The 15408-nt window shown below is 37.3% G+C and overlaps 1 protein-coding gene across 1 annotated transcript in view; it reads right to left on the minus strand.

The window, feature by feature from the left end:
* Positions 1–403: 403 nt before the first annotated feature.
* cep162 (centrosomal protein 162) overlaps positions 404–15408 on the minus strand; it is a 28956-nt gene continuing 13951 nt past the window's right edge. Inside the window, exons 13-26 of the mRNA XM_047811596.1 lie at positions 14976–15118; positions 14667–14858; positions 12950–13087; positions 12685–12797; positions 12168–12279; positions 11955–12081; positions 11698–11861; positions 9443–9547; positions 8936–9178; positions 3476–4104; positions 3267–3408; positions 2950–3048; positions 2135–2269; positions 404–2052 (exon numbers count right to left, since the gene is read on the minus strand). Of these exons, the coding sequence (XP_047667552.1) occupies positions 1831–2052; positions 2135–2269; positions 2950–3048; positions 3267–3408; positions 3476–4104; positions 8936–9178; positions 9443–9547; positions 11698–11861; positions 11955–12081; positions 12168–12279; positions 12685–12797; positions 12950–13087; positions 14667–14858; positions 14976–15118 (2564 nt within the window). The 3' untranslated portion in view covers positions 404–1830. The remainder of the gene's footprint in view (positions 2053–2134; positions 2270–2949; positions 3049–3266; positions 3409–3475; positions 4105–8935; positions 9179–9442; positions 9548–11697; positions 11862–11954; positions 12082–12167; positions 12280–12684; positions 12798–12949; positions 13088–14666; positions 14859–14975; positions 15119–15408) is intronic.

Raw genomic sequence — 15408 nt, forward strand, 5'->3', positions numbered from 1 at the left:
ATCTAATCGATTAAGAATAAATTTTACCTCAAAGATTCAATTTAAACAGCAAAAGCCCAAATGATCAAATTTAGCTGTGTAGATAAACAGATCCCCTCTTAATACTTTGAGACGTTGTGATATTGTACATGATTGTAAAGTAATATTGATGAATCATTTGAATTGTATAACTTAATCATTCATTCTGTAAGCTCCTTCACAATGTCACAGTGGATCTGAAGCCTGTCATCGGAATATCAGTCAGGAGACTGAAAACAGATTCAAAGAGATTTATGGAACGCTGTGTACTCGGTAATATGACTGAAGTCAACGTGATCTTACTCCGCATTGAGCACAAGTCCAGGGGAAATTAGGATGAAAATACTACCCATTGCATGCAGTGGTATTGATTATTACCCAGGCATGATGTGAAGTAGCTTTAATACATTCAGCAAACCTGTTGCTTTACAGTCACAAAACTCAAATACACACAGAAGTTTAAGTATATTTTACAACAATAATGCTAATTCAAAATAAATAAAACAATGAGAAATGTCAGCATTATCACATTTCAACTGTGGCTCTGTACAATTGCATGTTTTTCAACTTTTATTTTAAGCTTACCACTATTTAAATTACAACAAACGGGGAGAGTGCATCAAAACTTTCCTAGTATTTAAAACTTATGAAATGTATTTTTTCACTTTAATACAAATGATAAGTAAGAACTGCACACAGATTCTTGTTTTGTAGCAGACCAATCCACTATGGAGCCGTGATTGCCTAGTGGTTAAGGCATTGGACTACTGATCAGAAAGTCATAAGTTTGAATCCCAGGTCCACGAAGCTGCCACTGCTGGGCCCCTGAGCAAAGCCCTTAATCTTCTATTGTATAAATGTATATAAAATGTAAGTCACTTGGGCTAAGGATGCATGATAAATGCTCTAAATGTAAAATTTATTCAAATTACATGCTGACTGAACTCAAATCCTAGTGTAAGTGCAGGTGAGTTGCTGAAGTGACCCATCAGGCTAAAATGAAATTCAGCTTGGCTCCCTGTGACCCGAGTAGTTCAGATAAGCGGTAGAAAATGAATGAATGAATGAATGAATGAATGTCTAGTTTGGATGGTGCTGTGCCTCAGATGACCGTTCTTGGCTGAGAGAGGTGGAGCCCAGTATGGTCTGTCGCTGTAGTACCAATCCACCACAAGTTTTGATGTGTTGTGCATACTGAAATGCTTTTCTGCTCACTAATGCTAAAATTGTGCTTATTTGAATATGTATGTTCTTTCAGTCTGCGGTTTTTGTACAATTCTGTGCAGACTGTTGTGTGTGATTGTACCAGATTAGCTGGTATTCCAGAAACTGCTATGAACAATAATTTAAATTCAGATCACTGCATTTTTCCTCATTATTTTGTTTCATGTAAATAAACTAAAGATCATGATCTGCATTAGCATGCTTTTATGCTTTGGCTGGTTGGATAAGTGTATAAATAAATATGGAGATATGAAGTTGTTTCTATTAAACTAAATGGTGAGTGTGTGAAAAAGCAACTTTTAATAGTTCACTGTGGTTATTTCCAGTTGAAAGTAAATTGTAATGTAATATCTACCGGCTTATGAATAACCGGTAACAATGTCTTTAAGAAAACACACATTTGCAACAAATATTGCTGTGGCACCAATTAATTAGCCCTAACGGGGACTATTACAGTTCATCCAAACTGTATGTTTTATTTATATTAGCATGGATGGAACTGTCCAGAGTATTCAAGTGGATTTGCATTGTAAACAGTGTCTCCCAGACAAACCTGAGAGTATGCTTGGTTATACAGAGAACCCTATATCAGTATTTGAGTGTCCGGGATATACAGCCAGCAGCAGAGGAGTATTGAGTGGCAGGAATCACCACACCTTGCTTTTGCAGCTCTCGAAGCACATCTAGTATAGAGTCCAGCTCCTGTCTGAAGGCTTCCAGCTCGCTGCTCTTCCCCTGAGCCAGTTTTTTCCAGCGTGTTACTTCTGCCTGCTGCTCTTGCTCTACGACTAATCGTGTCTGAATGATCATCTGCAACATGAAAAGTAATTAATGCTTTGTGTCTGTGTGAATGTTGGGTTGGTTTAGTTGGAGTTAGGTTTGACACACATACCTGCTGTAGTTCCTGCTCACGTTGATTGTATCGGACCTCCATGTTATGGATTTTGTGTTCCAAACTAGCAAAGTGTCTCAGCTGTGGACTGTGGGCCTCTTTTGCCTGCTTCAGCTCATCTAAAAGCTTGGTCAGCTACAGAGACAGACACAGGCGCACAGACAGACACAGGTGCACGCAGACAGGCACGCAGACAGGCACGCAGACAGGCACGCAGACAGGCACGCAGTGTGAGATTAGACTTAATTTTGGTTGACATATTTTAATACTGGCAAATCATTCGAAAATGTTACAAATCAAACTCTCCTTTCAGGTAATCAGGCTCAATTTACCAATTACTGAATGTAATAAAATTTAAACTTCTTTATTAGTCTGTATTATGTGCAGCATGCAGAATGCAAGTCCTTGTGAATTACCTGTTACTAAACAAACAGTAACATCAGAACCAGGACATCAATAATTCCCTTAAGTTAAATGTGCTAAACTCTATATTATCTGAGTCGTTGCACATAGACCTTGACCTTTTGATAAAAGCTGCAATATGCTAAGAGATAAACAGCAACCAATCAATGATTCTCTATCTATACCAACCACTCAAATTGACCAGACAGAAGAGACATACAACTGAGTCGATATGCGTAAAAGAGAATGAAAGCTTATACATAGCCTTAAAATTGAGAGAAATTATGATAAACAACCTTAGAAAGTACTTCAGTTTGAAACAAGGAAGGAGGGAAAAGAAATAGAAAAAAAAGGAGTAACGTGGAAACACTACTAAAATGATTCAGTGATGGAGATTAAAAGAATTTAATTACTTGGTTTTGTAAGGTTTCCTCTCTGAGTTTAGACAAAGCAAGTGCCTCTTTATTTCTTTGTAGCTCCTTCAGTTGCTCACGCAAATGCAGTACCATGACCTGAAAATCACAAAGAAAATTATATTTGAATACATTTTAAACAATAATTAAACTGAATTGACTATATAAATAAAACTGATTTATTGTAAATATGATTAATTATTGTTATGTTATTGGATTATTAGAACTGAAACTAATTTCATGACCATGACCGGTAATGTGTCATATATATGCAATTGTGAATTATGAATAAACAAGAGTATTATATAAAGCCATACCTCCTGTGATTTCACTTGATTTGTGAGTTCAGCTACTTTGGAAGAGGAGTGCTCCAGGGCATGGCTGGCCACCAGACGCTCTATTTCTCTTTGGTGGTCAGCTTTGAGCAAGTTCAACTGTTCCAGGTTTTGTTCCTGAGCCCTAAAAACAGAACAGATTTACTACCAGACTACCACTATGACCAGTTCATGACCAGTGGTTTACATACCTCTGGAGTTCCGCATGTGCTTGTGTGGCAGCAGCCTGAAGTGAGGTTCTTTCTTCTAACCACTGATACTCCAGCTGCTCCTGTTTTACCCTCAGCCTTTCATTCTCCTGCTGTACCTCGGAAATATGAGAGCCTGAAAAAACTCCAGGCTGATAGTCTCTCTCATCCTGTGTAGATGGGAAAGTCTCAACCAGTACATTGGACTGCTCTTTGCCGGTCTGTTTGGACAGAGCTCTGGAACTTTGGTATTTTGGGCTAAATAACATGCTCTTCCTCTCTCTTTGCAGCCTCTCCACAGTACGCTTCAGCTCCTGGATGGTGCGACTCTTGGTAGCAAGCTCCAGGTTCAGGCGCTCCATCCGGGTGATGTGTGCTGCTTCTGTTTGCTTCTGGTGTCGAGAGGGCTTTTCGTGCTCTGCTGAGGAATGAAGCTGCTGGGGCTGCTCTTTTAAAGTGTCCACATTGGACGTTAGAGTGTGTACTTCACTCTGGGGCAGTTCCTTAGGTTGTTCCAGCTCCTCCACTGTGTAAGACTGAGTCTCTGACTTCTTAGATGAGCACTTATGACACCCTGAACCTTGCTCAGCTATCTGCTGCTCCAAATCAGAGATCTGCTGCTCATACTGGAGCTAGAAAAAGAATTAGAAATTTGCAACTAGCATGTCTCAAGGCTGATAATTTAAATATTAACATAAAATATTGGAATGTCAGTAAATGCTTATGTTATTCTAAATAATAGAAATCAACACAAAAGGAATATTGTGTAGATCAGCCTGAGCCAAAAGTAACAGGCAAGTGTTTCTGGCTGCAAAAGTTATTTAATTAATTAGCAATATATAATAAAAATGTAGTACCAAGACATAGAATGTAGCCAGAATGAACAAATCAATATTGCAAGGGTGAAAAAATCGAAAAATTCCTTAGCTAATACACTGAGATATACCTTTTCCATTTTAACCATGCATTTTATTTTATAGTTACAGTTGGCTTCATAAGCATGAAAATTAAAAATGTGAATGAGAAGGAATTCACTGTTGAGCTTGATAAGTGGAAGCTAAATGCCTGGAAGACCACAGAACTTCCACAAAAGTGGAATTCTTTCCTTAGTTAAGAAAACCCATTTACAACCCATAGCCAAATCAACACCACTCTTAAGTTGCCCTCAACATCAACACACAGTTTATCTCAAGATGCAAACCACTAGTAACAGTGAAGAACAGAAAGGTCTGATTAGAAAGAGCTCAAAAAGCAGGCCTGTGCTTTTACAACATTCTTTTGGGTTGATGAAACCAAGATTAAGCTGTACCAGAATGATGGCAAGAGAAGAAAATATAGAAAGAAAAAGAGCATATGAAGCAAAGCATACCATATCATATCATCTGTCAAACATGGCAAAAGTAGCGTTATGGCATGTGACTGTATGGCTGCCAGTGGAACTGTATCACTTGTATTCACTGATGATGTGACTGCTGAAATAAGTAGCAGTGTGATGTATAATGCACTAAACATTCTGCTCATATTCAGGTAAATGTTGAAACCCTGATAGGACAGAACTTCACATAAATAATGACCCAAGTCATACCGTAAAAGCAAACCAAGAGCTTTTTTAAGGCAAAGAAATGAAATATCCTTAAATGGCATAAACCAATCGAGCATGAAAGCAGAAAGCAGAAAGACCAAAAACAAGCAGCAAATAATGGCTACTGTAAAGCAAAGCATCTCAAAGGAAGAAACCAAAAAGAAATTGATGATGTCTGGGGTCATTGACTATTTTAATAAATTGATGCGTATCCTCTGTAATCTAGTTGTTTATTTAATCTATTATTTAAATATTTATAAGTATGTTATTAGGTTTGATTACATGGTATGGAAAATGTATGGACAATGTAATAGTTTGCAATAGTTCAATGGCTAATGCGATATTTTTGTTAATCTGCTTGATTTAAAGCTAAATGTCTACATTTCAAACACATCTTGATTGCTTTATTTCAAATCTACTGTGGTGATTGACAGAAGCAAAATGATAAAAATGATTCCACTTTCCAAATACTTATGGAACTGACTGTAGTTCTTCCCCATCACATAGCAGCTTCTACGTGTGGAGTTAGCTACTAACTGTAGGTTGGTAGGTTTTTCTAAGAGCCCATATTAGTGCCTGAGGCTACATATTTAAGTCCTTCGAAAAATGTTAAATAGCAAACCAGAGCAGGAACCCAATACTGTTGAGGTCTGGACTGTAAGCTGTGTATACAATATTATCACAATTTTCATGAGAAACACAATTTATATTATTAAGCATTAAAAATTATAAGCCACAAAATGGCAAACAGAGCTACAATTTCATAAATAATGTTTACAGTTCACAATAAAAAAAATTAATAAAAAAAAAAAACACAAAACATAAGCAACTGATAGAAACAAACAAATGAAAAAAATTATTAAAAAAAAACAAGCTGCAAGCAAAGAAGGTTAAAGTGCCCTGGGGTTTAGAGCTTTAAATAGTTTTCACTGTCTCCTGCATCTCAATCTGCTCACAGTGATTTAATTTCAGGATGAGAAGACACGAAGAGCTTGAAGTACATTTTCATTTTTAACATCCGTGCTGGTTAGTTCAAATTAATCTGATCCACTAATTTACTGCAAATAATAATTGCATGACCTTTAAGCAAATTCATTATATTTAAAAAACACAAGGAAGCGAAAAGCACCTTTATGTCTGTCAAACTGGTTAATTGGCAAGCAAAATATATTTTCCATACGCTCTTTGGTGGAACAGCAATTTACATCCCTGTATCAACTAAACAAGTCCTTATTTAATCCCTTTTAAACCCTTGATCATTACACAGTCTATGCACTTTAGAGATGGTGCAGCACTGTAAGCCTGCTGTGCTGCTATTGTTCTTCTGTTGGGCAGTCAGTTCTGCAAGTGGTTACAGCACAGTTCCAGAGAAAAATCACTATTATGATGAATTTGCATTACTTTAGAATGGGTTAGAATAGCTACACATGAGGACAGACAGAACAATTTTACAAAAAAACACCTCATGCCACTAAAGACTAGAGACAACATGCTTGCCCATCCTTTCTTTTGTGTATTGTAGTATGTTCAAGACATTTCTACCTTTTAGAGGTATATAACTAAACTAGACCTACTGGTTGCTTGGGATCAGTGTCCATGCAAGGCTTTGCACAAGTCTGGCTCTCTGTTTGGAGATGATCTTAACTCTGTGAATAAAAGGTCCATGCACAATGGTCTAGAGAATTTACTAAAGCTATATAAGCAATTGACAATTCTAGTCTTCGTTTGAGTTCAAATACTACAGCAGTCATGGTTGGGTCATGAACCAGTGTAAATATTTTGTTGCATGTCTTGCACAAGTTTCACTCCAGTTCATTAGGTACATTGGTGCCATTTAACCCAGGTCAGAGCAAGATAAAATAATAGTCATGTGTCCAGAACAATGGACAGAAGAAATAAATGCTATAGAAACACACAGATTACTGGCTATGGAGTTTCTCATGTTCTTCCATTGCATGTGATTCCTCCAGGTTCTCTGGTTTTCTACCATCATAAACATGTGGACCGGCTAAATTTGTCTGAATCGTCCCTAGGTGTGAATAAGTGTGGGTGGTGTTCTGCGTTGAACATTAAATCTTTTGCATCTAGGAGAAAAAAACCCCCACAACAATCAACAAGCTAGTCATTTATACAGTTTAGTGGTTTAAAGTGTCTGGACACCATTTGAAAATTAATGTACATGGAGAAGTGAGATAGTTTAGGAGAATGTCATTAATCATAAGGTAATTTTTGTTTCTATGGCAACCACTTCTGTAAAGCATCACAGTGGCCTGAAACAAAGTGTGAAGTAAAACATAAGCAGGCTGGTCTTTTGCATTTGGCATGAATGGTTCGGTATACATTTTAATCATACATGAATTAATCTTGTTTTCTTGTTTCTGGTCACTTTGGTTCTGTTCTTTACAGCTCCATTTTAAAATCCACTTAGGTAGGTGTTGAATTTTAAATGGCTTCAGATTTCCTATACAGTGCATGCAATACATTCATATGTTCGCCTATAACAATGGTTCTGTTGATCCTAAATACTTTAAATATGTTAAATGACCAACAGCATGTTTTGTTTTTGTTTTATGTTTTTTTCTTCTTGCATAAAAGAATCAGAAGCAATGTTTAGCAGAAAGCTGCTGGATAATTAGTGGAGCCTTTTAAAGCATATGCATTTGATGTGAATGTTTGTGTTGTGTTTACAACAAAATCCATTATTCATTCTACATTCTAACGTTTACACTAACTGAACACTTTATTTAGAACAGTATAGTAACAGAGTAGGACCTTCATTTAGTCATCACTGCAAGATGTTTTTCATCACGCAGTTTCTGTGGATTTTATTTTTAGGTGCAAATCTTCCGATTCAGATCCTTTGACTAAAGACCACTGAAGAATGCGTTATCATGTTCAGGAAACCAGTATGAGATGAATTTTGCTTTGTATATAATCATGCTGATGAGTAAATTGTGGCCATGAAGAGAATATTATTCAGCAACTTATTCAAACAGTCTGCAGTCCCATTAATATCAATCATCGCATGAATGCCAAGGTTTGACAAGAAAACATCCTCTACACCATTACACCACCTCCACCATTTGGGACTGTTGTCACAAATTCTGGAAGTGTTCCAAAATGCTTTTCTGCTCACCATACAGCATTACACAGCATGCAAGCGTCACTGTAGACTTCCTGTCATCTCGAAAAATCCTGGCCATTCTCTGTGAGCTCTCTCATCCAAAAGGCATTTCTATTCACAGAAATGTCACTTACTGGTCTGGCACCAACAATCACATTAAACATTTCCCCTTATGCTAGCGATTGTGGACATTACGTGAAGCTGCCGGGCTGTAGAAGCATGATTTTATGCATTGCACTGCTACCTCATGATTGGCTGATAAGATTGAATGAATATGAATGTGTTTCAAAATTTATTTCTTATAAGTGAATCGGCATTAACATTATGTTAATGGCATTTGGCAGATATCTCTATCCAGAGCAACTTGCATTTCTCTCATTTATAAAACTGAGCATTGGAGGATTAAGGATTTGAACTCAAAACCTTACGATCGAAAGTCAAATGACAACTGAGCTGCCACAAATGATTGTACACAGATCTTTGTGCATATCTAGTCTGACTATACCTGGGCTATTATAGATTTACAAGAGAATTGCCATAATTTTGCAGTTTAACAAAGTGCAAAATACTAATAAGGCCCATGCACACACTGCTTGTTTTGTATTCTAGTGGTATGGTTTTTATGTAGTGCTTAAATAAAATATATGGTTTTTAAATTTGAAAGAAAAAAAACCCACAGTAAAACAATTACCTATTTAAATCTATTTCAGTACTTCAAATAAAATATTAAAAAAGATGTCTACTCTGTTTTTCACACCTTGATCCTCTGAAAGTGCTGCTCCATGGCTCGGAGTGAGCGTTTGCCTTCCTCATCACGGTTCTCAAGCTCAGCCTCTAGTCTGTGGATGCGTCTTTCCAGCAGGGCGGCAGAATAAGAGGGCTGACGAGCTGCAGAAAGATTCTCGCCTCCGCTTTCTCCATCAGCAGCTGCTGCAGCAAACATCAGTGCAGGCAAAGAGTTTGGGTGCCTACGGCGGAGAACCTCCTCCATTTCTTTCACCTGACAGATGTGAGGATATAAACACTGTATTCAAAAAATATTATGCCATACTTTTCATGTACAAAAATGAAACAATAAGCTCCCTTTTTACTCATGCATGTTTATGCTGAAATTCAAGGATAATGTGCAATTATAAGCGTAAAGAAAACAACCCCGGTGTACAATGTGCACTGAATAAACAGATGCCATAGGGGTGAGACAGCTGGCCCTCAGGGGAAAAAGCTTAAAGGACACAAGGTAAAACTCTGCTTAGTGCATCTATACCTGCCGCTCAAGATCCTGTACTCTCCTGGCCTCTGCAGACCTCTCCTTCACTTTCTTCTGCTGTTGGTTAGCTTGCTTTGCTACCTCCATCTTCAGTTTCTCCACCTTTAAGAAACACACACACGCACTCCAGTGACTCAACAACATGATGGACATAATGATCACAATGACACAATCACCAGCTGACACTGAGGCTGAAATATTACACAAAAAAATCCTTTTATGTTTTGCTGGCAACAAATTGCCACTGTGGTGTTTAATTATTTGAGTCATTTTGGTAGTGCACCCTGCATACAAAACATGTCACAGAACTAGCCTAATTCTCTCCTAGTTTTTCATTTGTAGAGAAAGATTCCACCATATTTTACTGCACATCAGTTTTCAAAGTGTATGTTATGTGTACTTCTTAACCTACATATGAACTAAATGCATGAAAGAATAGGCATCTTACACAAATGAAAAATAGAAATTTAAAAGACTACTACATAAAGTATACACATCGGAAATAGATACGTGGGCAAACTTAATAAAAGGACATGAATATGCATGGAAAACCAAAGCACCCACTTGCTGGCTTAAAGTAATTTTTCTGTTTGTCTACAAAAAGAAATGTGTAGGAAATATTAATCAGTGGCATATTTTATTTTATATTTGACTAAAAATGATATTTTAGTAAAAAAAATACACTTTGGAAACATATTTCTGAAAGAATTCTATTTTTCCACCCAGACATTACAACCCCACAAATATGGGCACTATATCTCACTGAGCAACATCATGACTACATTTGTAGCTTTTTCTATTTGCAGAATGCTTTTATATATCCAGGCTTTTATATACCTTCTTAGAAAGAGCTTGATTTAAACATCAGTGGTAGAACACGTTTTTAAAGCTTTAGTAGCGAGTTCAAATGATAAAGGCAGCAAAAAAAAAAAAAAAACATGCCTCCCACACAAGAACATCAGACAGCTTACATCAGAAGTCCCTGGTCTAATCCTTGTGAAACGAACAGATGTCTGCTGACTAATGATTCGTAAAGGCTCTGGGGTAGCGTGTGTATTCAGTAAGACCCGTCAGAGAAATTTAAGTAGATCAACAAGAATGGGTTTGAATCTTTTCGGAAAACTGTTTAATATAACGTGTACACTGAGCAGCCAGAACATTAAAACTACATGTGTAACATCGTGTAGGTCTCCCTTGTACCATCACAACAGCATGGATTCCACAAGACATCTGTAGGTGTGCTGTGGTGTTTTACACCAAGACAAATTATCAGCAGATCCCTTAAAACCATGAATCAGACCTGTTTGCACAGCACATCCGACAAATGGCCGATCGAATCGAGACCTGTGAAATCTAGAGGCCAAGTCTACAACTGGAACACTGTCATGTTGCCCCAACCAGTCCTGCACAACAATTGCAGTGTAAAAAAAAGCCACTGGCATTACAGAATACGGTTGCCATGAAGGGGCGTACTTGGTCTGCAGCAACGCTTCGGTAAATGGTACGCGTCACTAACATCCACATGAATTTCTTGAACCAATTTTTTTTTCCAGCAGAACATTGCTAGGCAGTGATGCAGCTTGGATGCTCTTACTGCTTGTCACAGAATATTGCACATTTTATAGTATAATATTTTCTTGTGTTCAGTATTTCAATGCTGTATGTTGTCATTTAATTGCTGTTGCTTGATACCACATTTTGTTCTTAAGACACAGTGGTAAAAAGGAACGGGAAATAAAGCTCACTTGGAAAATCATTAAAAAAAGACACTTTAATCGATATAAATAATGGTAAGTCTTTCGAGGACCTTAATCAAAGGCTATTCATTTTTAACATAAAATCTGTTCTATTGATTATGTATTTTAGGCAAGATTTGACATCAACACCCCTAGTATAATGGCTAAGGGCAAATCTTATAGGGCCAACACTACCAACAACAGCCTCATTAACTAATTATCTATACAGATGACATGGAAATAACAGAGACTGTTACAGCTACATGATGTAGATAGATTTGATTAGAAGCAATTAAGGAAGACATTTAATCTAACTACCATTGGTCAATTGCTGCTTAGGGGATGTATTTAGCTCACACATTGAAATTTTATTGCCATTGTTATTGAATGTCATGTGAGCTTAGCAAGGTCACAGAAAGGTTGTAATTTCTTAATTACACATCAGGTAAACTAATGTATTCCCTCAGATAACTGGGAAAAAAGGTCAACATGATTATTGGTAGATTACCAGCTGACCTGCTCAGTTAGTCTCTGTGTCTCTGCATTAGCTGATCTGAGTCTGGCTGCATCTTTGTCCAGCAGCTCCTGATTCTCAGCATACCACTGCAGTCTCTTCTTTAGTGCAGCCACCTCTTCCTTATGCCTGTCCTCTAGCAGCTTCAACTCAAAACCTTTATCACCTAAAACAGACAACCGTAAACCCATGCTGAAAAATGCCACATAATTCAGAGGATAAACATGCGGTTTGAAACACCCACACCAGCCTGCTGTACCTGAATTAGAGATCAATTGGGCTTTTGCCAAGTCTCTCTCTTTTTTCACCATCTGCAAGTCCACATGCAGAGACTGTTTCTCTTGTTTCAATCTGCGGCTTTCTTCCTGTAGCTGTGATTCCCTTTTCTGCACATATAAACACATGCAATAACAAAACCAGACTTTTTTTTTTTTTTTTTTAAAGAGCTAAAAATGACATCTGAACAAATTACCTGTGCGGTCTGTAGCTCAGCCAATAGTTCAGCAACATTGCATCCATGGAAATTGCATCCATTGCCTATATTTCCCATTGTCTTCTCCTTACTGCTCTTATTTAACTGTTCCCTATAAGATATTAAATATGTTAAGGTAGATTATAGTTAAATGAGTTCTTATTAATTATACACTGCATGGAAAGATTCAGTCTTGTATTCCCGTAGAACACTTTCTGCATGCAAAAAGGCAAAATATGAAATAGATTAAACTCCTGAAATCCTAAAACTAAAATAAGAAACAAAATAAAAAAAAAAAAACAGTACTAGCATGATATACCTTTTATATGCCTTAAAAACTAGCCACCCTAGAGTTGCAATAAATATTTCACTCTGCAAGTTCAGATGAACACAAATCTCTATTTACATCACACAAACTGTGACACCAATGTTGCCCACGTGTGTTGCAGAAATCTAGCCTTAAATTCAACCATGCAGAAATAAGTCAGGCTACAGTGTGCCTGAAGGCATGACTTACTTAGTGATGGCTAATTCAGTGAGCAACTTCTGATTCTCTGCAAACATAGCCTCTTCATTTTGCTTACTTTGTGCCTGAAGGGCCTTCATCTGCAGGTACAATTTTTCATTCTCCTGCAAGTTAAAATTCAAAAGTGAATTAAATTGCACCCCCCAAAAAAAACAAAAAACAAACAAAAAAAACCCCAATATTCTTTATCTATTATTTTAACAGCTAAATATGTACAGCAAAAATATTATGAGTCCTGGCAGAGAGATAAGCTTACCACATGGTAGCCTTGAATTAGAGTCTCCTGCTCCTTCAACTCTCTCTCAATCAGTCTCAGTTTCTCATCTTTACCCGAGTCTGAGGCCTCGACAAAACTCCATCGCTGCTTCTTGATTGTCTCTTCTGCACTGTGCAACTGAAGGGCAAACATTTTATGAGACATACTGTACTTATAAAACAATCTTTAAAAACAACCCTTTTGTAAAATTTCACAACACGCTCCACAGATGCATCCTTTTACTTGAAAGAAAATTCATTTCTGTTTCAGGTGCCACATGCGAATACTAACTTATTTTTATTACTGTAAGTATATAACTTCTCTTGGGTTTTAGAAACAGGGACAGTTATAAACATCGGTGCTTAAACCACTAATACTTACAAAACACAGTTATGGCTCATGCAGTTAGGGCTCTGGGTTGAGGGACAGGGCCCTAATACACATGTTGGGCCAATTGCAAACTGCCAGGCCCTTGAGCAAGGCCCTTAACCCTCTGTGCTTTAGGGGGGCTGCATCATGGCTGCGCACTGACCCCAACCTCCAAAGTTATCTATCGAATTGTAGCACTATTGAATTCTTGAGTCTGTCTGGTTATAGGGTATTGTTTTCAACAACATGGCAAGGCAATTCACAGGTTTATAATAATGTGTCTGTTTTGGTATGTTATTGTTTGTATTGTAACAACTAATTCACAAGGACTAAACCAGACACGGCAAATAATCTAAGCTTATAAATGGCTATATACATACACACACACACACACACACAGTATTTTATATTATATATATATAAAATCATTATAGCGAAGGTTCCTGTGAAGTGACATTTACAAGCCATTTATGGAAAGATGTATTTCTTTGTAGCACATGAGACTTTCCAGACATTTGCAATGTGTCTGAAGCATTGACAAGCTCATTAACTTAAAGAGAATAGGCTAAAGAGTGAACAAATGTTTATAGCTGTTAAAACCTAAGTGACAGGAACACGTTTTGAAAATTGAAAAAGGAAGAGCTGAGTAATGAAACCTGAGGGTTAATAAAAAAAGAAATTCTTCTGGGCTTTGTCACCCAATCATATGCTGCAGCTGAGGCTGTGTTGTAGAGAGGTTGTGATCTAGATGAACATACCCACTAAAAGCCTTGTGTTCATTATGGATGGCCATTTTTGAAAACCCACTCATAAAGAGAAGACAGCTTATTCACTCAGAATTACAACCCCCAGTGATTAAAACAAGCACCATGGCAACCTCAAATCCCGCTCTTATTGTGACTTTTAAAGCAAATTCATCAGAGAAAAGAAAAAGGTCTTCTGAAACTGTGTAAAGAGTGAGACCATATTTGATCTACTCCAAGTTGATGTTACTTCACTATTCTTTCTGTTTTTGCTAAACATAGTATATGTAATTCCTGCTGATTAATATGGGACTGGACGTAATGGCCGTTTATACTGTATTTAGGAAAAAAAAGGAATTGAATTTTTTGCTTTTCTTTTACAATCGATCTCTAGAGGATTTTTTTTGCCTGTGACAGCTAAAATGACAAAAGTAAGAAAAAGTAACAGAGTGTTTCTCCAGTGTACAGACATAACAGTTATTATCTCTTTTATATGCAGACAAAAGCATAATGTACAATCAAGACATGTCTGAAAATATTTTACTAGTTGCCTGTAAATAACTGATTCGAACTGAGAACACAATATCCATAAAAGAATCATTAACCTTGCTCTGCAACATGTAATTCTCCTGTTTGAGAGCACTGATCTCCTCGCTGTGAATCTGCTGGAGCTGCTTCTCTCTGAGGAGAAATTCGCTCTCTTTCTCAGCCAGCTGCAGATGTATACGCTCCAATGAGGAGTACTCCAATGGAAGGCCATGGCCTCTGGCTTCAGCTCCTCCTTCCTCCATCTCCCTCTATAGCATGAGTGATAGAAAGGGGAAAACAGACAGAAGAAGAAATAAGCACACTGATGGAACAAAGATTTGATAAAAAGATACAAAAGCAGAGTAATACAGCAAACATTTACTCACTTTGCTCTGTTTTGCCTGTTGTATTGACTGCTCCGTACAGCCAGAGTTGGGACTATCTGCTTCTATTCTGTGTTGTAAAAAGGTGGCAATGGACTGTATTGAAGCAACAAGTTCATTGCTTACCTTAAAACTGGATTCTGGACCTACACAGAGACATAAAGAGTATGTTTAAAAAACTGCATAAGAGCAAAATAGGGTTTTCTCTAATTTATCAATTTGGCTCTGGCTCATTTTGAACAATTTGCACAATCTGAAGACGTTTACAAGACTTCTCTCACACGGACAGATAGACACAGACAGACAGAAAAGAGAAGACTGCAATATGCTTAATAAAGTCTCCAAAAGCTCTAAAATATCATCACAAGACCTTTGCTTCTGTTGATGTCAGAGTGCATGAATCTACAGTCAGAAAGAGACTTTAAGCACAACTTTA

Source organism: Tachysurus fulvidraco, chromosome 3 (assembly GCF_022655615.1).
Source record: "Tachysurus fulvidraco isolate hzauxx_2018 chromosome 3, HZAU_PFXX_2.0, whole genome shotgun sequence".
Lineage (NCBI taxonomy): Eukaryota > Metazoa > Chordata > Actinopteri > Siluriformes > Bagridae > Tachysurus > Tachysurus fulvidraco.